At 43.1% G+C, this 25496-nt stretch overlaps 1 protein-coding gene across 3 annotated transcripts in view; it reads left to right on the plus strand.

The window, feature by feature from the left end:
- Nucleotides 1–25496, plus strand: part of LOC140467901 (CD209 antigen-like protein C) — a 67158-nt gene that overhangs the window by 10785 nt on the left and 30877 nt on the right. For all 3 annotated transcript variants that reach the window (XM_072563974.1, XM_072563976.1, XM_072563975.1), the window contains 3 exons: nt 3982–4104; nt 23287–23361; nt 24707–24781. In XM_072563974.1, the coding sequence (XP_072420075.1) occupies nt 3982–4104; nt 23287–23361; nt 24707–24781 (273 nt within the window). The remainder of the gene's footprint in view (nt 1–3981; nt 4105–23286; nt 23362–24706; nt 24782–25496) is intronic.

A 25496-nucleotide genomic window follows, 5' to 3' on the forward strand; every position in this document is an offset into this window, starting at 1 on the left:
GTCTGTCAGTACTTAACGCACTTTGTTCACTGTCCATCCAAAAGTAATATTGTTAAAAAGTTCATCATTTTAATGGTGCCATTACATCCGAATAAAAGTGAGATATATATCTTTACGTCTTTGACAAGTTTATTAATATTGCTGAGATTCATAACATAGAGAGTAAATGGGAGAATTTGGTGGGAAAGTTCAAGACATTTATGCATCCAGAATTCAATAAAGATTTCACTTTAAGTGCACCACTATACCAGTGACGTTGTTGAACAGTGGGATTTTGCAAGGTTTCACTGAATCTTTGACATGTTAAATTTTCATCCTGGAATGTATAAATAAACTTTCCTCCTAGTAATTCATTCTTGGTTCTCTTGTTTTTACCCGGTAATTCCCTTTGCCATAATTCATTGTGTTTTTATCTGGGATTAGTTGTGTGATCAAATCGACTTCTGCTAATAATACGGTATCTCGATCTGCAGCATGAATTTCAGCCCCTCAAAACTAGTACCGGGTAACAGTCAACCCCACAAATTAAAGATATATGTAGCTAATATATCACACTTTTATTCAGATATAATGGCACCATTAAAATGATTAACGTTTTAAAAATAGTCCAAAACATTTGACTTTTCCACGAGTATATACGATACACTGTTGAAAAACCTGTTTCTAGTGACGGAAATCTGATGTTGCCTTGATGGCGTATCAGCTGCTGTAACATTCACACTCAATATGCTTGTTTACAATGATATTTATACATAATTGATGGGAAGCTAATACTGATGTAGTCTGACAATCTCTGTGTATTGGCCTGTCAGGCATTCTCATGTTTTTTTTAACCCACGACTGTAGGTGCCTGAATGAGACGCATTGTTTTGCAGCTGATTTCGACTGTAACACACATCATGAATGTCTGAATGATTAATCCCACTATTACAGTTTGTGTTCGCACTCTGTATACTGATTGAGAAATCTGATTAACGATTTCTTTCCAATGCAAAGTGAGGTTTCACTCGGTGTTACACCACGTTTGTTTCCGACTGATTTCACTGGATAGAAGGTTATCCCAGTGCTTCTCAAGCACAACATCCTTAAAATGGACAACAACATTGACTGTGCTATTCATTTTCTATCTGAAATGCTGACCACACTTGGAATGACACCAGAATTTGAAATCATGCTTTAAACTAACAGTTAGATTTTTAAAAAATACATCGAAGTGACTTATTCAGCCAGAATCACAAAGGAACATATTCAGAGAATTGTAGAATCCCTACAGTGAGGAAACAGGCCCTTTGGCTCAACAAATCCACACCGACCCACTCAAACCTATTCCCCCGCCCTATTATTCTATATTTGCTCCCAACTAATACACCTAGCCTACATATCCCTGAACACTATGACAATTTTGCATGGCCAATTCATCTAACAAGTACATCTTTGGATTGTGGGAGGAAACTGGAGCACCCAGAGAAAACCCATGCAGACACGGCGAGAATGTGCAAACTTCACACAGACAATCAGCTGAGGCTGGAATTGAATCTGGGTACCTGGCATTGTGAGGCAGCAATGCTAACCACTGTCAATTATGGTGTAGTTTATTAAACGCACTCTGTGCAGGCTAAGGCAGTATCCAAACAAATGGAGCTTTGTTCTGCGACAAAGTAATTGATTACAAATTGACACAATCTAACATCTTGAGCTATTGATGTTTAATATAATTTATGTTGAAAAGAATTGTGCTCTTTACCACTTCGGCATTACGACTCATCAGGGTAAAATATGTAGTGAGAGAGATGAATTTTGAAATAGGGTACAGAGCAGAGATTTTTTTCTTGCCTTCACTAATATAAGATAAATGTACTTAAATGTGTTCCTGTCTTTTTAACATCATCTGGCATTATGCTCAGGTAACTTATGTGATAAGTGCAACTGCACAATTATTTCACATGCATTACAGGAACAAGAAAATAGACCATAAATTCACATGAAGATGTCAGAACATAATGTTCGACAGTTTTAGGAGAGGACTTGACAGAAGGAAATGCAGACTTCATTCAAATTCTGCGTGTGTCAATAATTCATATCTTGGTCACATGGAAATCAGAAGTAGATTATTCACATCCCTGAATAAGTCAGATGGTACCGGGTTTGCCGAATCCCTGGCTGAGATATGGAATTAGAGTCAGGAGTAACACTGCAATATCAGGCCATGGTGACAGTACAATAACAAACATATTGTGGTGAGTAGGCTACCACCAGGACAGTAAAACCAGGGTCAGCTTTCACTGCTCAGCAAAAAAAATAACATTGTTTTGTTTTTATGGGGTGGAGCGGAGACATATAGATGCTGCATGATGCTCGCAATGCTCAGAAATTCTGAGAGGTTTGTTGGGTCAAAGTTGGCTCAACAGCAGGAGTCAAGGTTATAGGAGCAATCGTTTTGTTCACGGAAGGCTGTCTGCCCTGGGGACCCTTCCAGGCTAAACACTGCATCCCCTTACATTGACATCTCAACATATTAGGCTCGAATGTAATAGCACGATTAAGGGACTGGCAGACAACACAAAAATGGGGAGGTGGAATATGCTATGCTGCAAGACCAATTCAAAAAACTGACTATTTCACAGAAAATGTTCAAGCGATGTTTAGTTGAAGTGTGGAAACTGTAATTTTGAATGAAGAACTATTAAATCTAAATCTTGAAAAGTGTCAGGATACTCTGTGCTCTTTAATCTTACGTTCACAGATCACTGATGGTATCATAACAAGTCAATGAGTTAACTCAGAAGGATATTAACCTGGTGCCCAGGTTCTGGAGCAGAAACGCTGTCATCGTGAAGAAGATCTGTACAAATAATAAGCAAGACAGAAAATAAAGTTAAACAATCAGTTATGTTCAACACATTAAAGGAAAGAATCCATCATGCTTGAGGAGTACAAAAGCCATGCTTTAGTGTTTTGTCTGGAATGGGTAACTAACAATTGAGAACAAATATTCTGCATTGGCACACAGAAACCATTTGGCCAACTGTCATTGAGATAATGATCATTGGCAAGATCGGAAGGTAATCCCGATGTTCCTGCTTAATTCAAATTCCTCACATTCTCTTTCACAACACATCACACAAACTTTCTATGGTTAGCTTAAATTGCATATGTCCAAAATGCACCTGTTCCATTTCCCCTACTCCCTTGAGTATAGCATTTACACAAACATGATGGTTTACAGTTTTCAGATTCTGAAGAATTGTTGCATACTTGGGTACCGATGGGGAAACCCATTGGAAAATAAACCTGCTGCTACACGAACAGGATCAAACAATGTGGCACTCATTGTTATGGACCCAGATACTGACATTGTCATCACCTCTGAGAGTATCAGACAGGGAGGACTAGCTCCTGTCGATACCCAAGGCCCAAATGAGTTGAAGCCAAGGAAAGGGAGGGACATCATGCTAGCACTATCTTGGAGAAGTGGAAAACAAATTCTTCTGTCAAGAAATTCAGGGGAGACAAGCAGGAAGTTGGATGAACACAGCAAACAGGGAAACACTTTAATGATGTTCTCCAGAGAAAAATGCAAGGCGGGTTTGGATGGAGAAAGGAATGGCACATTAATGAGCCATGTCTCCTCCAGTCTGCATGAGAATTCAAACTGGAACAATGTGACTGATCCTTACCTCTGAAAAGGCTCAGTAAGACATGAAGTTGCATGTAATTTATTACAGTAAGTACTTGGGAGAAATGTATGTTACTCCACAGGGTCCCTGTTGGAATTGTGCACTTATCCCAAAGTGTGCATTTATCTGGCAGTTTAGTGAATTACAGTACATTCTCCATGAATCATTTTACGTTATTTCATCAAAGTGAGACAGTTGATTTAATATCTCTACTCCAGCACCAAATGAGAAAGGGTTTGCACTCATGTTCACAAAGTGGGCTCCTCTGACCCTTTCAGTGATGACCTTCTCTTGCACTTTACAGATCGTGGAGGTGTTCAATCAACAGAGTCTGTCCAAGGAAAATCGTCACCTCTCATTATCTACATTCTCCTGGGTGTCTCCATCCTGCTGTCCTTGGGGATGCTTATCACTGCAGTGATACTCTGTAAGTGTTGTGTCATTTTAAACTGTTGTGGTAGGGTTAGGGTTAGTGCTGTATGAATACTCCAATGTCAATTGACAAATGTGATGTAGCAGTGAAACGAGCCTGGGTGATAATGGCGAAAGGAGACTTCGGATTTAGACTCCACTCAAAGCACTGCACCTCGCCCGTTGCCTCACCTCAGTCAGTAGCCCACTTGCTGCCTTGTCTCCTCATGGGTGAGTATATCCCCTGCAGGGAAAAGCAGTCATTGACAAAGCCCTCACAGATTCCAAACCCAGAGCACATCATCCCAGAGGATCTCAACAATGGGAGCAGCTCTACCGTTAATTTTCTGGAGCAATATGGACTGTACCAATGATGCATCTTCGGTAAAGGAAGAGTAAGACTTTGTCATTCCACCATGATGTACTTGGGTTTATGTGAAAATGTTGTGTCAGAAAGTTTCTGTTCTAATGTCAACCATATAAATATTATCCTGATAGATTTTGAATTTTGTCCATTCTGTCTGCTGAGGGAAAATGTCTGTTTCACCTGGTTTGATGGTGAAAGGGATGACACAGTCGAATGGGGCCCAGCAGGGCTGTGTGGCACGGAGATGTTCAAGGGTGTGATGAGTTGTTGGCAGGGCATTTCAGGCCAGTGACATTGTTGGCTTTGAATTGTTGGACTGGGGTCAGTGGTGGGGTTGGATACCGTTACATTTGTAAATGTTTGTGACCTGAGCTGACCATAAATACTAAGTGACTTTTATATTAACAAGGACATCACTGCCATCTGCCCAGTTACAGAATACTGAGTATTTATTGAGAGATCTTGGTGAGATGGACTGAGCCCCTCAATTGCTGCTTCCACTGCTCAGCATCATAAAGCCTTATGACCTGATCTCAAACTATGAAGTCTTCCTAAACATTGCTTTAATAGCAGGAGATAGTAGTGCACCCACAGCCTAACATTCCCCATGGAAATTGTTGGTATGGCGCTGTCTTCCCAATTTCACCACCATTTCACACACCAAATCCTCTTGATGAAAAATCCCAGAGAACTCAACATTGTTAAGATCAGGACAGGACAGTTCTTAATTTAGGGTGTAGGTTTTGCACACTGAGCTGTAGGTTTGATATCCAGACGTTTTATTACCTGAGTAGGTAACATCATCAGTGGCGACCTCCAAGTGAAGCGAAGCTGTTGTCTCCTGCTTTCTATTTATATGTTTGTCCTGAATAGGGTTCCTGGGGTTTGTGGTGATGTCATTTCCTGTTTGTTTTCTGAGGGGTTGATAGATGGTATCTAGATCTATGTGTTTGTTTATGGTGTTGTGGTTGGAGTGCCAGGCCTCTAGGAATTCTCTGGCATGTCTTTGCTTAGCCTGTCCCAGGATAGATGTGTTGTCCCAGTCGAAATGGTGTTTTTTTTCCTCTGTGTGTAGGGCTACGAGGGAGAGATGGTCATGTCTTTTTGTGGATAGCTGGTGTTCGTGTATCCTGGTGGCTAACTTTCTTCCTGTTTGTCCTACGTAGCGTTTGTGGCAGTCCTTGCATGGAATTTTGTAGACGACGTTGGTTTTGTCCATGGGATGTACTGGGTCTTTTAAGTTTGTTAGTTTTTGTTTGAGAGTGTTGGTGGGTTTGTGTGCTACTAGGATTCTGAAGGGTCTTAGTAGTCTGGCTGTCATTTCTGAAACTTTTTTGATGTATGGTAAGGTGGTTAGGGTTTCTGGTGTGTCAGGTCTGCTTGTCGTGGTTTGTTCTTGAGGAATCTGCGGATTGTATTTTTTGAGTATTTGTCCTTCTTGAATACGTTATATAGGTGGTTCTCCTCTGTTTTCCGAAGTTCGTCTGTGCTGCAGTGTGAGGTAGCTCGTTGGAATAGTGTTCTGATACCGCTTCATTTGTGTGTGTTGGGATGGTTCCTGGTGTAGTTAAGTATTTGGTCAGTGTTTGTCGGTTTTCTGTATACGCAGGTTTGTAGTTCTCCGTTGTCCTTTCTTTCGACTGTGACGTCCAGGAATGCGAGTTTGTTGTCGGTTTCTTCATCCTTGGTGAACTTTATGCCTGTGAGGGTGTTGTTGATGATGTTAAATGTCTCTTCTATCTTGTTTCATTTTGTGATGACAAAAGTGTCATCTACATAGCGGACCCAGATTTTTGGTTTGATGTTTGGTAGGGCTGTTTGTTCTAGTCTTTGCATTACTGCTTCTGCTATGAATCTTAATGCCATGTCATGAGGATCACTCACCAGTCAGGGAGGGAATTGGGCTGACATTTGGAGGAGGTGATGTCTGTATCAGTGATGGGAGCACCACAGTGACATGCTCATTCTATTGCAGTATTTCCTGATTCTGCAGCTTGTCTGACTGAACTCTAGTTGCTTTCACCTGATATTGAGAAGGTAGAAGGAATCACTGATAGCAGCATGTGCCCGTGTGGGGATTACGTTTTCTTCTTCATCAGGTCCTACTCCAGAGATGTTGTAGTACCACAAGATGGAGGAACTGAAGGAGATCATTCAGTTCACCGAGTCTGCTCTGTCATTCAATCATCATGAATCTGATAACCCTCAACTCCATTTTCCTGCATTTCCCCATAACTCTTGATTTCCCTGATTAAAAAGCTGTGTTTCTCAGCCTTGAATGTAGTTTACAACCCAGCTTCAACAGCCGTCCGCGAGTCATAACCCTCCAGGAGAAAAATTACTCCCCATCTTGTGGGTATTCCTTTAAATGGGTATTCCTTTATTCTAACATAATGTACCTCTGGTCCTAGATTCTCCCACAAGGGGAAAATCACCAACCCTTCCACATCTATCCTGTCAAGTCCAAACTTACCAACTCAGCGAGCAAGTCAACATCCTCATATTACTGCTATCTTGTCATGTCATTTCGTACAGAGACAAAGGCAAGGCGTTTGTATTAATTGTCAACTGGTTTCAGTTATGAGAAGTCACTGCAATGCCATTCCAGATGCTTGGATATACTCAGTCAGTCACTCAGGGTGGTTAGAGTCAGGAAACTTCACAAAAGGGGCAGAAGGCAAATCCTGGTCCTGAGGCTTTCCGCCCCGAGTGTGGGCTGGACCACACTGGGATGAGAGAAGAAGGGGATTAAGGAGGATGAAATTGGGCAGCACAGCTGCTGCTGTTGTAGGTGGGAGGAATATGGGCAGTGCGGAAGGCATGTAGTGTTAGTGGTATCAGGGGCTGGGTTGGATAACAGCGAGTGAGGGAAGATGTTACAGGAAACAGTGAAAGTGGGAGAACATGAGTCCTGGTGGGAGGTGGGTGCAGTGGAAGGCGTTGGAGGGAAGATGTTGGCATTTATGCTGGCAGAATGGAAAAGGACATTAACCTTCCTCCTCTCGAACTGGATCTTTCTCACTATTTCTGCACTAAACCTGGATGACAGCCTCAGACCAGAATGGGATGTTCTGGGTTCATGGCCTCCACTGCAGATCCGAGGGGAGGGGGAAGTCTTCTGTTTGTTAACAGACAATCAATTTTTCAATGTATAATTTCAGTTACATCACACTGCAAATATTTGCTATAAATTCTGTGTTACGGTCGAGCCCTCCAATTATGGGCGGCACGGTGGCACAGTGGTTAGCACTGCTGCCTCACAGCGCCAGAGACCCGGGTTCAATTCCCGCCTCAGGCGACTGTCTGTGTGGAGTTTGCACGTTTTCCCCGTGTCTGTGTGGGTTTCCTCCGGGTGCTCCGGTTTCCTCCCACAGCCAAAGATGTGCATGTCAGGTGAATTGGCCATGCTAAATTGCCCGTAGTGTAGCTAAGGGGTAGATGTAGGGGTATGGGTGGGTTGCGCTTCGGCGGGGCGGTGTGGACTTGTTGGGCCGAAGGGCCTGTTTCCACACTGTAAGTAATCTAATCTAATCTAATCACCTGATGAAGGAGCGTCACTCCGAAAGCTAGTGTGCTTCCAATTAAACCTATTGGTCTATAACCTGGTGTTGTGTGATTTTTAACCTTGACAAAGTCACGTGAAGGTATATGATTTTCATTTGAATAAAAAGGCGAACCAGAATTGACTATCTGGGTGTACTGAAAGTGTGTTGCTGGAAAAGCGCAGTAGGTCAGGCAGCATCCAAAGAACAGGAAAATCGACGTTTCGGGATTAAGCCCTTCTTCAGGAATCCTATCTGGGTGTACTGGTACACTAAAGAAGGGATTTGCTAAATCCACATCAGAGAACCATTTGCTGTCCGGTGGAATTTGAGCCAATATAGTATAGGTGTTGGGAACATTTGGGGCGCGTGGAACAACAGCATTATTGACTGCCTGCAAGTCTTGAACAAACCTCCATTCCTACGGTTCACCGGGAATGTTTGGCTTTTTGACCGGAAAAATGGGGGTTCTCACTGGTGAGTTTTCACAGGGGATTATCACTCCAGCTGTTAGGAGGGATTCAAAGACTGGAGTAATTCCTTCTATAGCTTTGGGTTTTAATGGGTATTGTGCGCTGCAAGGATGATACTCAGACTTTGGGGTTATCCTTATGGGCTCACAGCCCCGTATGAGCCCCACATCATGTTTGCCCTTTGCCCACAACTCAGTAGGGAGCATTTTTAATTTTGGGTCCAAGACTTCTATCTTAGAGAAACGCCAGGCTATCCCCCTACGCTTCTCAGGGCTAGCGGGGGTTACCTGGACTGTCCTATTTGCCTGAGTTAGCCAATTTAGTTTCTTTTTATATATTCGTATATCTGCATTGAACCAGATACCCACATTGTCCCTGAAGACTCAACCTTTCGTTCTTTGTGCCATTAGCATCCATGGTCCCAAATCTGTCACTAGACGCCTTCGTCAGTGACACGTGAGGAGCGGAGCCTTCCACATCAAAAAGATGGGATCTGCTTGTTGTTTCAGATAACTTAGATAAGTTCACACTGACTGCACCTCTGTGATCACTCCAATAAAATTCGCACAATAACAACTGACCTGGTTTAACCAACCTCTTGAACCAATCCTTCACACATGGTTTGTCAGGGCCATAGTGGTGTATGTGTGCTGTTCAGTGCAGCATATCGCCAGCAAGAAAATTGGTGTTAATAGGATTAACGTGGTTGCTTGCTTCCAGGGTGAGTGAATCGCTCACTGAAATTATCGCTCTCTGGCTTAATCGCCACTCATAGACATACATCGGGGTCGTGGGTCATACTTTACAGCTTGCACTGGTAAATCTTCCCTTTGAATTTCTGCAAGCCCATCGGAGTACTAAGCAAATCCAACCCCAGTCTCCCTATGAGATCCCAACCCATCAGATTTAAAGGACAAAATTCCAATAACAAAAAGGAGAATTGGAATGTTTCTCCATTACTAGTTTCGCACAATAGGGGTGCGGAAAATCTCTCCAGCACCACGACTCCTGATGCACCCATTGTGTTCAGGAACCTTTCACTCATCTTTATTTGTGTCGATTGTCTAAATTGGCTTAACTTAAGGACTGAGTATGTTACCCCTGTATCTACCAAAAAGGTAACTGATGTACCTTCCACATAAAACATAGAGGTGGGCATTGACTTATACACATCATTGTGATATTGGACATACTGTCCACACTTTGCAATCTCAGTGCTCAACATAGAGGTGTGACATGTCTCAGTGCCCATAAGGTTAGTAGAAGGGATTAGCATAAGCGAGTCTTTATTGCCACGCATAAAGGAAAGAGGCTTTCCTGTACCTTGTGGGCTGCCCACCTCCATCTCAGCCTTCCCCTGTCAGTCACCCTGTCGCTCAGCCTCCAGGGCCGATTGGGACTGTCTGTGGGGGCACTGTCTCGCCCAGTGGTCCATTGCTCAGCAAACAAAGCACCCACCAGATCTACCTCTGCCAGCGCCTCTTCCACGACCTCCTTTTCTGCAGCACCTTCCTCCAACGGCTGGGTGACCATCTTTTGCGCTATTTCATTCTTCATTCCATTGATGAAGCTGTTCCTCAGGTGTCCTTCATACGGTGTGATTTCTGCTGCCGTTTTGTCTTCAGGTGGTCTCAGTCCACTATGGACATTATGGACTTCAGTAAGGCGCGTAAGGTACTGGGACCCTGTCTCACCTTCTCGTTGTTCACACATTGCTATTTTGGTCATGTCCATTCACACTGGGAATGCCTCCCTACAGGCGGTTGCCAGCGCTGCAACAAAAGCATTAACGTCTCCGTTCTCTTCTGCTTGTGGGTTGGCTACTCTGGCATGGACATTTACGGCTGGCCAGTTATACTTCTCTTGGCCTTCTTGCTTCGATCTGTTGCGGGTACGAGATGCTACCGGTGATTCAATAGACCCTGACTTGGAACCTTCGCCAGGCGGATCTCGTAGGGGAGGCTGTAGGTCTCGGAGGGCAGTCATCAAGGTCAGGGTTTGAAACAGACTTAAGACACTGTACAGCTTTGTTAGGTTGTTTTCCTGCATGTGTCTGCATGTGCGCTGGTGTTTGTATGCACATTTGATCTATCTTTTACTTAAAATTTCCTTTCCCTGATATCAGCCTCAGCCTTGCACATATTATAAGCACTCCAATTCACAGATTCTATTTTTCTCTTCCTTCTCTCCTTTTCTCTCTCTTCTTACCGCGACCTCAACATTTCCAGCTGTCTTTTACTAAAACTTCCTCCGTCCGGAAAACCACGTTCCTTGATCCACAATTCTAACTGCTTTACAGACTCTGGGACGTAATTATTTAGCATGTATTGTATTTTTGGTTGGCCATTCCAAGTCATGTGTGGATTCTCCCTTTGTTTGCTCTTGCCGGAGCCCATTTTTAGTGTAACTGGAAAAGTGTTCAGCTCTCTCCCTCTCTCTCACTCTCATGGTACCATTATCTTTCTTCCTTTTGACTTGCTTTTTACCTCTGGAGGTCCTCTCTCACATTGGGCTCGTCCGCCTCAATGCCTTGGTTTTCATAAACCAAGAAACCACGTACCCGGTACATCTTAGGCGAGTCCAACTCAGCCAGTGGTGGTTCCAAGTCTAAAACCATCCTCAACCTTGCTGTCTCCTAAACACTCTTCCCTTGGGGTTTTACTCTAATACCATGCGAGAGTTTACTGAACCCTTTTCCTGTTGTATTTATTCTCTTAGAATGAGTCTCTATGTGGGATTACTTAAGCCATGACTCTTACCCCGAGCCTATTCAATTTGAACCCCCGGCGCTGGGGCGATCCACAAATTCCCAGTCCTCTCATGCAAAGTGGCCAAATCAGTGCTTGAGATGAAGTGAAAGACCTTCAAGGCACTGGCGCCTGTGCCTCCTGGGAATCTTCAGAATCTCACCCAGTATTGGGATCCCAGACGAGCCCCCAGGTTTACTGTCATGGAAATTAAATCGACTTGACTCAATTATGACAAGAGCAAAGAAAGGGTCTTTATTAAAAATCCTGCCGGATTTTGACTCACTACACTAAGTCAGATCTTTCAATGCAAAGAGTACCGAAACATTACACAGACGCCTGCCTTATAGCGTTCCTTATCACACTCTCAAGGGCAGAGACTGGGAAAACTCAAGTTGTTATCCTCTCATCCCCTTGTCCTAGACGTAACAGTTATTCAGCTTTCTCAGAGTTTACAGAAGGTCGAGTTGAACGTTTACAGAATTCAAACAGAGATACGCTAACTGCAAACCTTCATCAAAGCATCGTTTACAAAGGTCAGGACAGCATTGATTTGAAGAAAAGCATTCTCTTGAAATTTCACAGTAAATGGATAGTTAATTTCACAGTAAATGGATAATTTTCCATTACATTGCCTTCCTTTATATTACTGGCTAGCTTCCCCTCAGATTTAATCTTCCCTTACATTACTGGATAGTTTACCCTCAGATTTAATTTATTTTATATTATTGGCTATCTTATCCTCAGATTTAATCTTCCTTTATGTTACTGGGTAGTTTACCCCCAGAATAATTTTCCCTTTATATTACTGGCTAGCTTATCCTCAGATTTAATCTTCATATTACTGGCTATCCTACCCACAGATTTAGTCTTCCTTTATATTACTAGCTAGCTTACCCTCAGATTTAATCTCCCTTTATATTACTGGCAACTTTACTCTCAGATTTAATCATCCTTTATATTACTGGCTAAGCTACCCTCAGATTTATTCTCCTCTCTCCTTATTTCCTTTTCTGTTGCCCTCTGTTGGTTTGTGTAAGCTTTCCAATCCTCTGGTTTCCCACTGCGCTTTGCCACATTATTTGTTTTCTCTTTTGCTTTTATGCTTTTCCTGACCTCCTTCATCAGCCATGGTTGCCTCACCCTCCCTGTACTATGCTTTTTCTTCCCTAGGAATGAATTGCTGCTGTCTCTCCTGAATTGCTCCCAGAAACAGCTGCTATTGTTGTTCCACTGTCTTTTCTGCTAGGCCCTCTCCCCGTCAATTCTACCCAGCTCCTCCTTCATGCCTTTATTCAGCTGTCCCTCTCAAACTGCAGAATAAATTCAATCATATTATGATCACTGCCTGCGAAGGGGTCCTTCACCTTAAGCTCCCTTACTAAGTCTGCCTCGTTGCACAACACTAAATCCAGTATTGCCTGTTCCCTAGTGGGCTCCACCACAAGCTGTTCCAAAAAGCCATCACACAGACATTCCACAAATCCATTTCCAAATCCAATACAAACCTGATTTTCAAAGTCCACCTGCAAATTGAAATCCCCCATGATCACTGTAACTTGGCCTTTCCTGCATGTCTTTTTTATCTCCTGGTGTATCTTATGCCCCCAATCTTACTGTTTGGGGGCGTGTACAGAATTCCAAATATAGTTTTTTTAACTTTGATGTTCCTCAGTTGTACGCACACAGATTGTATATCACCTGACCCTATTTTGTTTCATACTATTGATTTAATTTCATTTCTTACCAGTAATGTAACCCTATCCCCTCTGCCCACCTGCCCATCTTTTCGATAGGATGGGTATCCTTGAATATTCAGCTCCCAATCCTGATCCCTTGCAGCCATATCTCCGTGATGCCCACCACGTCATACCTTCGATTTGTGCCACAAGCTCATTTACCTTGTTCCTTACACTGCGTGCATTCAGATATAACACCTTCAGTCCTGGATTAACCATCCCTTTTCTCATTGTAATTTGTTTGTCCACCGTGCTTGAAGTTTGACAGCTAACCCTTTCCAAACACTCTATTTGTGTCTGTGCTGGAGATTTTAATATCTTCTCCTGAATTCTGCACTCTTACCTCCTCCTTTAATTTGCGTTTTCTAATCTCCTCTATAACTGAACTCTCCCCCTGCCCCTATTCAGTTTAAAGCCCTAGTTAAGCGATTCGCTGGAACTCTGGTCCCAGCACAGTTCTAGAACATAGAACATAGAACATAGAACAATACAGCGCAGTACAGGCCCTTCGGCCCTCGATGTTGCGCCGATCAAAGCCCACCTAACCTACACTAACCCACTATCCTCCATATACCTATCCAATGCCCGCTTAAATACCCATAAAGAGGGAGAGTCCACTACTGCTACTGGCAGGGCATTCCATGATCTTACGACTCGCTGAGTGAAGAACCTACCCCTAACATCAGTCCTATATCTACCCCCCCTTAATTTAAAGCTATGCCCCCTTGTAATAGCTGACTCCATACGCGGAAAAAGGTTCTCACTGTCAACCCTATCTAACCCCCTAATCATCTTGTACACCTCTATCAAATCACCCCTAAACCTTCTTTTCTCCAAAGAAAACAACCCCAAGTGCCTCAGCCTTTCCTCATAGGATCTTCCTACCATACCAGGCAACATCCTGGTAAACCTCCTCTGCACCCGTTCCAGTGCCTCCACATCCTTCCTATAGTATGGTGACCAAAACTGCACACAATATTCCAGAAGCGGCCGCACCAGAGTCTTATACAACTGCAGCATGACCTCAGGACTCCGGAACTCAATTCCTCTACCAATAAAAGCCAGTACGCCATATGCCTTCTTCACTGCACTATTTACCTGGGTGGCAACTTTCAGAGATCTGTGTACATGGACACCAAGATCCCTCTGCTCTTCCACACTACCAAGTAGTCTACCATTAGCCCAGTAATCCATCTTTTTATTACTCTTACCAAAGTGAATCACTTCACACTTAGCTACATTGAACTCCATTTGCCACCTTTCTGCCCAGCTCTGCAGCTTCTCTATATCCCGCTGTAACCTGCCATATCCTTCCTCACTGTCTACAACTCCTCCGACTTTCGTATCATCCGCAAACTTGCTCACCCAACCTTCTAACCCTTCCTCCAGGTCATTTATAAAAATGACAAACAGCAATGGTCCCAAAACAGATCCTTGCGGAACACCGCTAGTGACGGCACTCCAAGATGAATCTTTGCCATCAACTACTACCCTCTGTCTTCTTCCAGAGAGCCAATTCCTAATCCAAACCTCCAACTCACCCTCAATGCCATATCTCTGTATTTTCTGCAGTAGCCTACCATGGGGGACCTTATCAAACGCCTTGCTAAAATCCATATATACTACATCTACCGCTTTCCCCTCATCTACCTCCTTCGTCACCTTCTCAAAGAATTCAATAAGGTTTGTGAGGCACGACCTGCCCTTCACAAAACCATGCTGACTATCCTTGATCACATCATTCTTATCCAGATGTGCATAAATCCTATCCCTTATAATTCTCTCTAAGACTTTGCCCACAACAGAAGTGAGACTCACTGGCCTATAGTTACTAGGATTATCCCTACTCCCCTTCTTGAACAAGGGAACCACGTTTGCTAGCCTCCAGTCCTCTGGCACTACTCCTGTAGACAAAGAGGACACAAAAATCAAGGCCAATGGCTCTGCAATCTCCTCCCTTGCTTCCCAGAGAATCCTAGGATAAATGCAATCAGGCCCAGGGGACTTATCTATTTTCACCCTTGCCAGAATTTCCAACACCTCTTCTCTACATATCTCAAAGCCATCCATTCTACTTATTCGTGCCTCAGTATTCATATCGACAACAATGTCCTGTTCCTGAGTGAATACTGACGAAAAGTATTCATTCAGCGCCTCCCCAATCTCTTCAGCCTCCACACGCAACTTCCCATTACTATCCTTGATTGGACCTATTCCTTCCCTAGTCATTCTTTTATTCCTAACATACCTATAGAAAGCCTTAGTGTTTTCCCTAATCCTACCAACTAAGGACCTTTCATGTCCCCTCCTTGCTGCTCTTAGCTCTCTCTTCAGGTCCTTCCGGGCTACCTTATAACTCTCAATCGCCCCTATTGAACCTTCACGCCTCATCTTTACAAAGGCCGCCCTCTTCCATTTAACAAGGGATTCCAACTCCTTATTAAACCACGGCTCCTTCACACGACCCTTTCCTCCCTGCCTGATAGGTACGTACTTATCAAGGACACTCAATAGTTGCTCCTTGAACAAGTTCCACATATCAATCCCATCAAGTTCCACATATCAAGACCATCCCCTCAGAGCAAGTCTCTTCTTCCCAAATATCCCATGAATTCAAATCCATTTCTCCAACACCAATCTCTGAGCCTCACATTTACCTACTTAGTCTTATCGACCCTGTGCCAACTAACTCGTGGCTCAGTTAGTCATCCAGAGATTATTACCTTTTGGTTCTGCTTTTTAATTTAGCTCCTCGTTTTTCATACTCCCTAAGCAGAACCTCTGCCCTAGTTTTATCCATGTCATTGGTAACTGCATGGACCACGACCACTTGATCTTTCTTCTCCTACTCCCTTTCCTCTACAGCCCAGATGAGATATCCCAAACCTGAGTACTAGGCAGGCACGTAGAATTAGCTGAGTGGTCAGCATTGACCAGTTAGGGCCGAAGGACCTGTTTCTATGCCGTATTACTCTGTGACTCTATGAGGAAGAATTTCTTCCCTCAGGGAGTTGGACACGTCCTTTGAGGTGAAAGGGACCGGGGGTATGGAGAGAAGTGGGAATGGGATACTGAGACAATAGACAATAGGTGCAGGAGTAGGCCATTCTGCCCTTCGAGCCTGCACCACCATTCAATATGATCATGGCTGATCATCCTAAATCAGTATCCTGTTCCTGCCTTAGCTCCATAACTCTTGGTTCCACTGTCCTTGAGAGCTCTATCCAACTCTTTCTTAAATGAATCCAGAGACTGGGCCTCCACTGCCCTCTGGGGCAGAGCATTCCACACAGCCACCACTCTCTGGGTGAAGAAGTTTCTCCTCATCGCTGCCCTAAATGGCCTACCCCATATTTTTAAGCTGTGTCCTCTGGTTCGGGACTCACCCATCAGCGGAAACATATTTCCTGCCTCCAGAGTGTCCAATCCTTTAATAATCTTATATGTCTCAATCAGATCCCCTCTCAGTCTTCTAAACTCAAGGGTATACAAGCCCAGTCACTCCAATCTTTCAACATAAGATAGTCCCGCCATTCCAGGAATTGACCTCATGAACCTACGCTGCACTCCCTCAATAGCCAGAATGTTTTTCCTCAAATTTGCAGACCAGAACTGCACACAATATTCCAGGTGTGGTCTCACCAGGGCCCTGTACAGCTGCAGAAGAACCTCTTTGCTTCTGTACTCAATCCCTCTTGTTATGAAGGCCAGCATGCTATTAGCTTTCTTCACTACCTGCTGTACCTGCATGCTTACCTTCATTGACTGGTGGACAAGAGCATCCAGATCTCTTTGTACTGCCCCTTTACCTAACTTGATTCCATTTAGGTAGTAATCTGCCTTCCTGTTCTTGCCACCAAAGTGGATAACCATACATTTATCCACATTAAACTGCATCTGCCATGCATCTGTCCACTCACCTAACCTGTCCAGGTCACCATGTAATCTCCTAACATCCTCCTCACATTTCACCCTGCCACCCAGCTTTGTATCATCAGCAAATTTGCTAATGTTACTATTAATATCATCTTCTATATCATTAATATATATTGTAAAAAGCTGCGGTCCCAGCACTGATCCCTGCGGTACCCCACTGGTCACCACCTGCCATTCCGAAAGGGAGCCGTTTATCACTACTCTTTGCTTCCTGTCAGCCAACCAATTTTCAATCCAAGTCAGTACTTTGCCCCCAATACCATGCACCCTAATTTTGCTCACTAACCTCCTATGTGGGACTTTATCAAAGGCTTTCTGAAAGTCCAGGTACACTACATTCACTGGATCTCCCTTGTCCATCTTCAGAGTTACATCCTCAAAAAATTAAATATGATCAGCCATGACCTTATTGAATGGTAGGGCAGGTGCAAAGGGCCGAATGCTACTTACTTTCTATTTGGTATGTTTCTATTCCCAAGACCCAAGTATGGCAATGCTTCCTTCTACATTGTACTGGATACATACTACTGTAGGATCACCTCCTGTTTCTCACTGCCTCTTACACTATTACAATTCCTACCAGCATGATGTCCCCAAAACCATGTGCGTTAATTTTACCCACTAGCCTCTTATGTGGGACATTATCAAAAGGGGGTGGCATGGTGGCTCAGTGGTTAGCACTGCTACCTCACAACGCCAGGGACTCGGGATCGATTCCAGACTTGGGCAACTGTCTGTGTGGAGTTTGTACATTCTTCCCATGTCTGTGTGTATTCCCTCTGGGTGCTCCTGTTTCCTCTCACTATCCAAAGATGTGCAGGTTAGGTTAATTGGCCATGCTAAATTGACCATAGTTTTCAGGGATGTGTAGGTTAGGTGCATTACTCAGGGGTAAATATCGAGTGAAAGGGTCTGGGTGGGTTACTCTTCAGAGGGTGGACTTGTTGGATTGAAGGGTCTGTTTCCACACTGTAAGGAAAGCCTTCGTGAAATCTGAAAAAACACATCTATTAGCATTCCCTTATCTATTGATTACATCCTCAAAAAAACTTCAGTAGATGCCTTAAATGTGACTTCTTTTTTATAAACCCATGCTGATTTTGTTTCATCCCATTAATGCTTTGCAATTGTTTTGCCATTATGACTTTTATATTAGACTCAAGCATTCTCTGCACTACTGATGCTAATACTACCCCAACTTATTTTTCTATCATGGCTGAGTCACCTTTCCTGTTGTATTTTTGTGATAGAAATGAATAATTGTAATTTACATAAACATTTTAAAAAATATTAAGCTCTGCCGATCCATAGCAACCGTTTTAATAACACTTCCCAATCCACTATGGCCAATTTGTGCCTGACACCCTCCTGGCTCCTTTCATTCAGATTCAGAACCTGAGTTTGAGAATCAACTTCCTCATTCTCCCCCTTAAGGAACCATTTTATAATTTATTGATACTCTTCCCCAATAAACCCGACTCAACAAAATTGTTATAAATCCTTTCTCATTGCACGATATCCAGTCTACCATAACTTGCTGTCTAGTCGGCTCCTTAAATGTACTGACATTTTAAAAAACATGTAAACATTCCAGAAAGTCCTCCTCTACAGTATTAACCTTCGGCTGCCACATTCCTGATGAAGGGCTTATGCCTGAAACATTGACTGTCTTGCTCCTCAGATATTCCTGACCTTTCCCATGGCCACACTTTTAGACTCTGACTCTCCAGCATCTGCAGTCCTCAGTTTCTCCCTTGTCCATTCGAAATGTAAATTAAAGTCACATACACTAGTGCCCTTATTGTATGTGTCTCTGGTTTCCTGTTTACTACCTTCTGTTTTACCTCTGCTACTGTTTGGCGGGGCTATAGAGAGCTCCTATTAACATTTCCTGCCCTCAGTACTCCTTAGCTCCATCTATGCAGTTATACAACAGAATATTTTCAGCCATTATCCATGGTCACGATTGCATTGATTTACTTTCTTACTGACAATGCGACCCCAACTCTTTTCCTACTTGTCTGTCATCCCTAAATATTAAATAACCGCAGAGATTCAGTCACCCTGCAGCCATGACCTTGTATTCACAACTACATTACAACTGCTGCGACACTGCTGCTCCTTTAATAAGGTGATGTTGTCCTTGGTCTTTTCTTCGGAGGGGTCAGAAAGGCAGAGGTTCCAATATGTCTGGCAATATCTACTTGAAAAAGTTTTAAAGTGTTTTTTAAACCATTTCTCCAATGAAAGGGGAATGGCCAGTTCTACCATTCAGGGTTTGGTTTGCATTTAGCAATCTGGCTGCTTTTGTTTGCAGCAGTTGCTGGTCAGGTTTTAGCTGGGAACCCTGAGAAGCTGCTGGGGACCCAAGGAAACAGCTCCATGCTGATCTTCTTCTCTCTCTCTGGAAGAACCTGGGTTTGATTTTCCCCATTTTTGCCAAGAGGCTGTTAATGGGGATGTATCAGGTATTTGGAACAGTATCATTAAGTTGCAATGGAGTCGACTGGGTTTTCAAATAGGTTAAGTTGTTCCAAATTCTGTTCTCTTTTGTTTAAGTTTAATTCAGTAATATGTGAAGGATTTCTGTTTTGTTTAAAACTGAGTGCTTGGGCCAGCTGCGCCCATTCTGGCATATCTGCCACAAACCTGTTTAAAATAACTGAGAAATGTTAGGGTTTGGGTTACTTTCTTGAAATGTTTGAAGGGGTAAGGCCTGGTCCATTACACCGTGTACAGGTAAATCTATTTACACTGTTAATGCATCCAGACTCTTTAGAATGCTTTTTGACTGAGACATAATGTCATGAGGTTTGTCTTGTTAACCTTGTTAGTCAACTTGATTTTAGTATATACTATATCTCCACTTCTGCTTCTGACTATCTTGCCTTTTGTTTATTTCCTCCATCCGATATCTGGTCAGCATGGACGGGTTGGACTGAAGGGTATGTTTCCATGCTGTGCATCTCTATGACTCTGTCTCCCTGCTTGGGTTCCCATCCCCCTGCTATTCTTGTTTTAAATCGTCATGACAACATTATCAGACAGCACCCCACCCCCACTGCCCTGATACAACTGATCCTGCTTATATTTATTCCATCTTCCCCAGAAATGTCCCAACATCCCAGAAATCTGAATCCCTCCAACCTATGCAACCTTTTCAGTCACATATATTCATCTGAGATGTCCTTTCATTTCTACACTTGCCACCATGGGGCATTATTATTGATCTTGAGTTTACTATCTTTGACATCCTAACTTTTAAATTTATGTTATAACTCCTTTAATCAGCTGGAAGGAATTCAAGCCTTTTTGAGTTATGTTGCTGGTATATATGTCCCATAATCACTGGATTTTATATAGATACAGCAGGAGTCCATTCAGCCCCTTGAGCATACTCTACCATTCAATAAGATCATGGCTGATCTGTGGCCAAACTCCATTTACCTGCCTTGGGCTTGCATCCCATGATAGACAAAATGCGAACATTTTTATCACAGATTAAAATTGCATAATTGAATTAGTATTGGCCACCATTTGAGGAACAGGGTTCCAATCTCACTGACTTGTTGCGTGTCGAAGTGTTTTCTAGCATCGCTCCTGAATGGCTTGGCCCTACCTCTGAGATTGTGTGCGTGTGTGAGAGAGAGTGTGTGTGTGTGTGTGAGAGAGAAAGAGAGTGTGTGTGAGAGAGGTCTAGAATCTTCAACCAGTGGAAGTAGTTTATCTTTATCAACCTTGATGTTGCCTGATAATATCCTGAAAACCTCAATTAGATCATGTCTTTAAACTAAAAAATTTTAAAGAACATAGGCCTAAATTGTCAAATCTCTCCACATAGCTTTATCCCTGCTGAAACATTTTGAATTGTGTCAGAGGTCATCTATCTCCTAATTTGACCAGTGAGCATGACGTTGGTGGTGGGAAAGTTGTTGGAGGGAATCCTGAGGGACAGGATGTACATGTATTTGGAAAGGCAAGGACTGATTCAGGATAGCCAACCTGGCTTTGTGCGTGGGAAATCATGTCTCACAAAATTGATTTGAGTTTTTTGAAGAAGTAACAAAGCAGATTGATGAGGGCAGAGTAATAGATGTGACCTTATATGGACTTCAGTAAGGCGTTCGACAAGGTTCCCCATGGGAGACTGGTTAGCAAGGTTAGATCACATGGAATATAGGGAGAACTAGCCATTTGGATACAAAACTGGCTCAATAGTAGAAGACGGAGGGCACTGGTAGAGGGTTGTTTTTCAGATTGGAGACCTGTGACCAGTCGAGTGCCGCAAGGTTTGGTGCTGGGTCCACTAAATTTCATCATTTACATAAATGATTTGGCTGTTAGCATAAGTACAGTTAGTAAGTTTGCAGATGATACAAAATTGGAGGTGTAATGGACAGCGAAGATGGTTACCTCAGATTACAACGGGATCTTGATCAGATGTGCCAGTGGGCTGAGAAGTGGCAGATGGAGTTTAATTCAGATAAATGCGAGGTGCTGCAAATCTGGAAAAGCAAATCTTAGCAGGAGTTATACATTTAATGGTAAGTTCATAGGGAGTGTTGCTGAACTAACAGACCTTGGAGTGCAGGTTCATAACCCCTTGAAAGTGGAGTCGCAGGTAGATAGGATAGTGAAGAAGGTGTTTGGTATGCTTTCCTTTATTGGTCAGAGTATTGAGTACAGGAGTTGGGAGGTCATGTTGTGGATGTACAGGACATTGGTTAGGCCACTGTAGTAATATTACATGCAATTCTGGTCTTCTTCTTATCGGAAAGATGTTGTGAAACTTGAAAGGGTTCAGAAAAGATTTACAAGGATGTTGCCAGGTTTGTAGGATTTGAGCTACAGGGAGAGGCTGAACAGGCTAGGGCTGTTTTCCCTGGAGCATTGGAGGCTGAGAGGTGACCTTATAGAGGTTATAAAATCACGAGGGGCATGGATAGGATAAATAGACAAAGTCTTTTCCCTAGGTTGGGGGAGTCCAGAACTCAAGGGCATAGGTTTAGGGTGGGAGGGGAAAGATATAAAAGAGACCTAAGGGGTAACCTTTTCACACAGAGGGTGGTCTTAGGCATCTGGATGGGTATATGAAAAGGAAGGATTTGGAGGGATATGGGCTGAGTGCTGGCAGCTGGGACTAGATTGGGCTGGGATATCTGGTTGGCATGGACAAGTTGGACCAAAGAGTCTGTTTCCGTGCTGCACATCTCTCTGACTCTAAATGAGGGAGTTTTCTGCACATTCAGGTGGAATATCATTGTCCTTACTTTACTTGCCATCAATTTTTCACACACCTGATCACTTGTCTCTCTCAAGCAAATCTCTTGAAAGGAACTTTTCTGCTTGATAGCAAATTGTGATTTTGAAACTCTCCCGCTGCATGGATTAACCAATTTTTTACTTTAAGGATAATAAGTCTCATCAGCAATTTGTTTACCACCACTTTTTACCATGTCACGTTCATGAGAATGGGCTAATAATCCTTGTCAATTGATTAACTCTGTTGGTTATGTCACAAAGCTGTTTTTTTTAAGGATGCCACGCCCTTGGTTTTCTTCAGAGGGGCTGTAACTCAGCTCCCGGTGCCGAGGTGGTTACTTTGGTACAGAGATGAAAAAGCATTTTCAGAGGCCTTTTGATTATATGTAAACTGATGAGACTTCAGGTCAAAGTGGTCACGTTTTAGAAGAAATCTGTATAAGTCAAGTGGGTATGGCCAGCTCTCTAGGTGAACAGTTCAGTCCAGAACGAGGGGGAGTTCAGTTGTGCTCTGTGTAGGAACAGACTGCTAGACTCTCTCTCTCCTTCTGCCCTTCTAACTTTGTCCTGTCAGCTTTTGTTTCATTTTTTTGATCTGTGTGGAAGTGGTTTGCTAGTTGGGACTATTGTGTATATGCGGAACAGCATAATTAAGTCTAGTTTGGATACACTGAGATCTGCAAGGGTTGTTTATTCTGTTCTTTGTGTTTCATTGTAATTTTGTGAATACATTTTTGTCTGTTTTAAAACCTGGTTGTCAACCTAGCTAACTTCCTCCGGGGAATTTTCACTGTATACTTAACGAAACAAATTGTAAAGTTATGGTCTGGGCTTCCTACTTTAGTTATGAGTGGTCTGGCCTCGTCCTTAACAGTTAGTTGATTCAAAACTGTGAAGCAGGTTATAAGTTATAAAGCAGATATCACAACAGAGCAACTATTGTGCGTAAGTGTGTGTGCAGCTTGTAATCCTAGACGAGAATTATTAGCAGCAGACTCACAACATTGTGTACAGATGGGGTCCTTAAAGGCAAGATACATTGACAAGTTTACCATGTAATTTTCTCCCTGTGGGATATGAGAGACATATTAAACTTTATGCTGATGCGTGAATTATCATGTTTCCTTTTCAGTTACACAGCTGTTCACCATCATGAAAACGTTAGAAACTGACTTCAAGATGGATCTAGCCCAATTGCAACACAACGGTGAGTGGGTGTGTCTGATCATCATGTCTTCCCAATGTAGAGAGTTCCCAATTTGTCAGAGGATCCAGTCATTCTCTCGACACTCACTTTGAGACTGGGCTGAAATCCTTTCAATTCAGGAGGGTTGCAGTTCCACCTGTTGATAGTGTAAAGGAGGATGGTCCTGTCTGTGTGACAGTCACTGGAGTAAGCATTCAGTGTTATAACCTGGGTTTAGTTTGTGTCAGGAACTAAAGTCTAACAGTTAATCAGTACAGTTATAGTGTTGTGTAATTAGTCATTCCAGTCTGACTCTGGAAAGTAAAATTTGTGACAAGAGAAGCTGTCATATCCAAACTACATTGTCCTCTTGAAAAACAAAATCAAAACTTGATGGGAAAACTCAACACATCTGGCAGCATGTGTGGAGAGAAAGCAGGGTTAATATTTTCATTCCAGTGACCCTTCTTAAGAACAGTGCTTCTGTGTTTTTAGGTCCTGGTTACAGTTTGTTGAGTTGCGTGGAGTGAATTAGAAACCTCCTGGACTCTCCCTCAGCTGGACAGGAGATTGGGGCCTTTGAAATTTCCATGCTCTGTCTTGTGGTGTGATGTCAATCCTTAATCCCTTCATAGTAGACCCACTATGTCCCATCACCTCACCTCTGTTCTGTCTCACTACTTCATTGTGTGACATTACTGCCTCTCTCCTGCACCCTCAGTGCTTATAGAATACAGGCAGAGGATCCTAATGTTGTAGCTTCCCTGGGACAGTTGGATTGAATTGAAGAAAACAAATTGTACACCACATGTCTTCAGTACTGCAGTTGTTATATTGTCAGTTCCTGCAGCCTTTGCTGCACTGAGTGCTCTCAGCTGTCTCTCAAAATCACATGGAGTGAATCGGATTAGGTGAAGATGGACCTGTGTGAGGCTGGGCCTGTTGGGATATCACCCGCTCGATACATCAGGGTGAAGATTGTTGGGAAATCCTCAGTCCTGAATTTTGAATTCACATTCCATGTATTTTGGCTGCTCCAATATTTTGGATGGGCGTGTTCATGAGAATGGCTAATAATCTATCATTCCTCGTCAATTCATTAACTCTGTTGGTTAGTTTATTTAAAACTGTAAAACAGGTTATAATTTATAAAAGAGACATCACAACAGAGTTACTACATTTTATGTGTGTGTGCAGCTTGTTAACCATAGCAGAACCATTAGCAGCACACTCACAACACTGAGGACACAAAGGGTCCTTAAAGGCAATTACACAGACAGGTTTACCATGTAATTTTCTCCCTGTGGAATATGACAGGCTATTAAACTTTCTGCTATGTGTAGATTATCATCTGTTTCCTTTTCAGTCACACAGCTGTCCACTGACATGAAACGTTTAGAAACTGACCTCAAGACGGATCTTGTCCAATTGCAACATAATGGTAAGTGTGCCTGACCAATCATCATGTCTCCACAATTAGAACGTAGAACAATACAGCGCAGAACAGGCCCTTCGGCCCTCGATGTTGCACCGACCTGTGAACTATTCTCAACTCGTCCCCCTACACTATCCTAAAATCATCCACGGACTGTTTAAATCTCCCTAATGTGGCTGAGTTAACTACATTAGCAGGTTGGGCATCCCACACCCTTACCACGCTCTGCGTAAAGAACCTGTCTCTGACATCTGTCTTAAATCTATCACCCCTCAATTTGTAGTTATGCCCCCTCGTACAAGCTGACGTTATCATCCTAGGAAAAGGTCTTTCACTCTCTACCCTATCTAATCGTTTGATCATCTTGTATGTCTCTATCAAATCCCCTCTTAGCTGAAAATGTGTTGCTGGAAAAGTGCAGCAGGTCGGGCAGCATCCAAGGAGCAGGAGAATCGACATTTCAGGCATGAGCCCTCTGACCTGCTGCGCTTTTCCAGCAACACGCTTTCAGCTCTGATCTCCAGCATCTGCAGTCCTCACTTTCTCCTCAAATCCCCTCTTAGCCTTCTTCTTTCCAATGAGTACAGGTTCAAGTCTCTCAGCCTTTCCTCCTAAAGACCTTCCCTCCAGACCAGGCAACATCCTGGTAAATCTCCTCTGCACCTTTTCCAATGCTTCCACATCCTTCCTGAAATATGACGACCAAAACTGTACACAATAT

The sequence above is a fragment of the Chiloscyllium punctatum genome, chromosome 46, assembly GCF_047496795.1.
Source record: "Chiloscyllium punctatum isolate Juve2018m chromosome 46, sChiPun1.3, whole genome shotgun sequence".
In the NCBI taxonomy this organism is placed as follows: domain Eukaryota; kingdom Metazoa; phylum Chordata; class Chondrichthyes; order Orectolobiformes; family Hemiscylliidae; genus Chiloscyllium; species Chiloscyllium punctatum.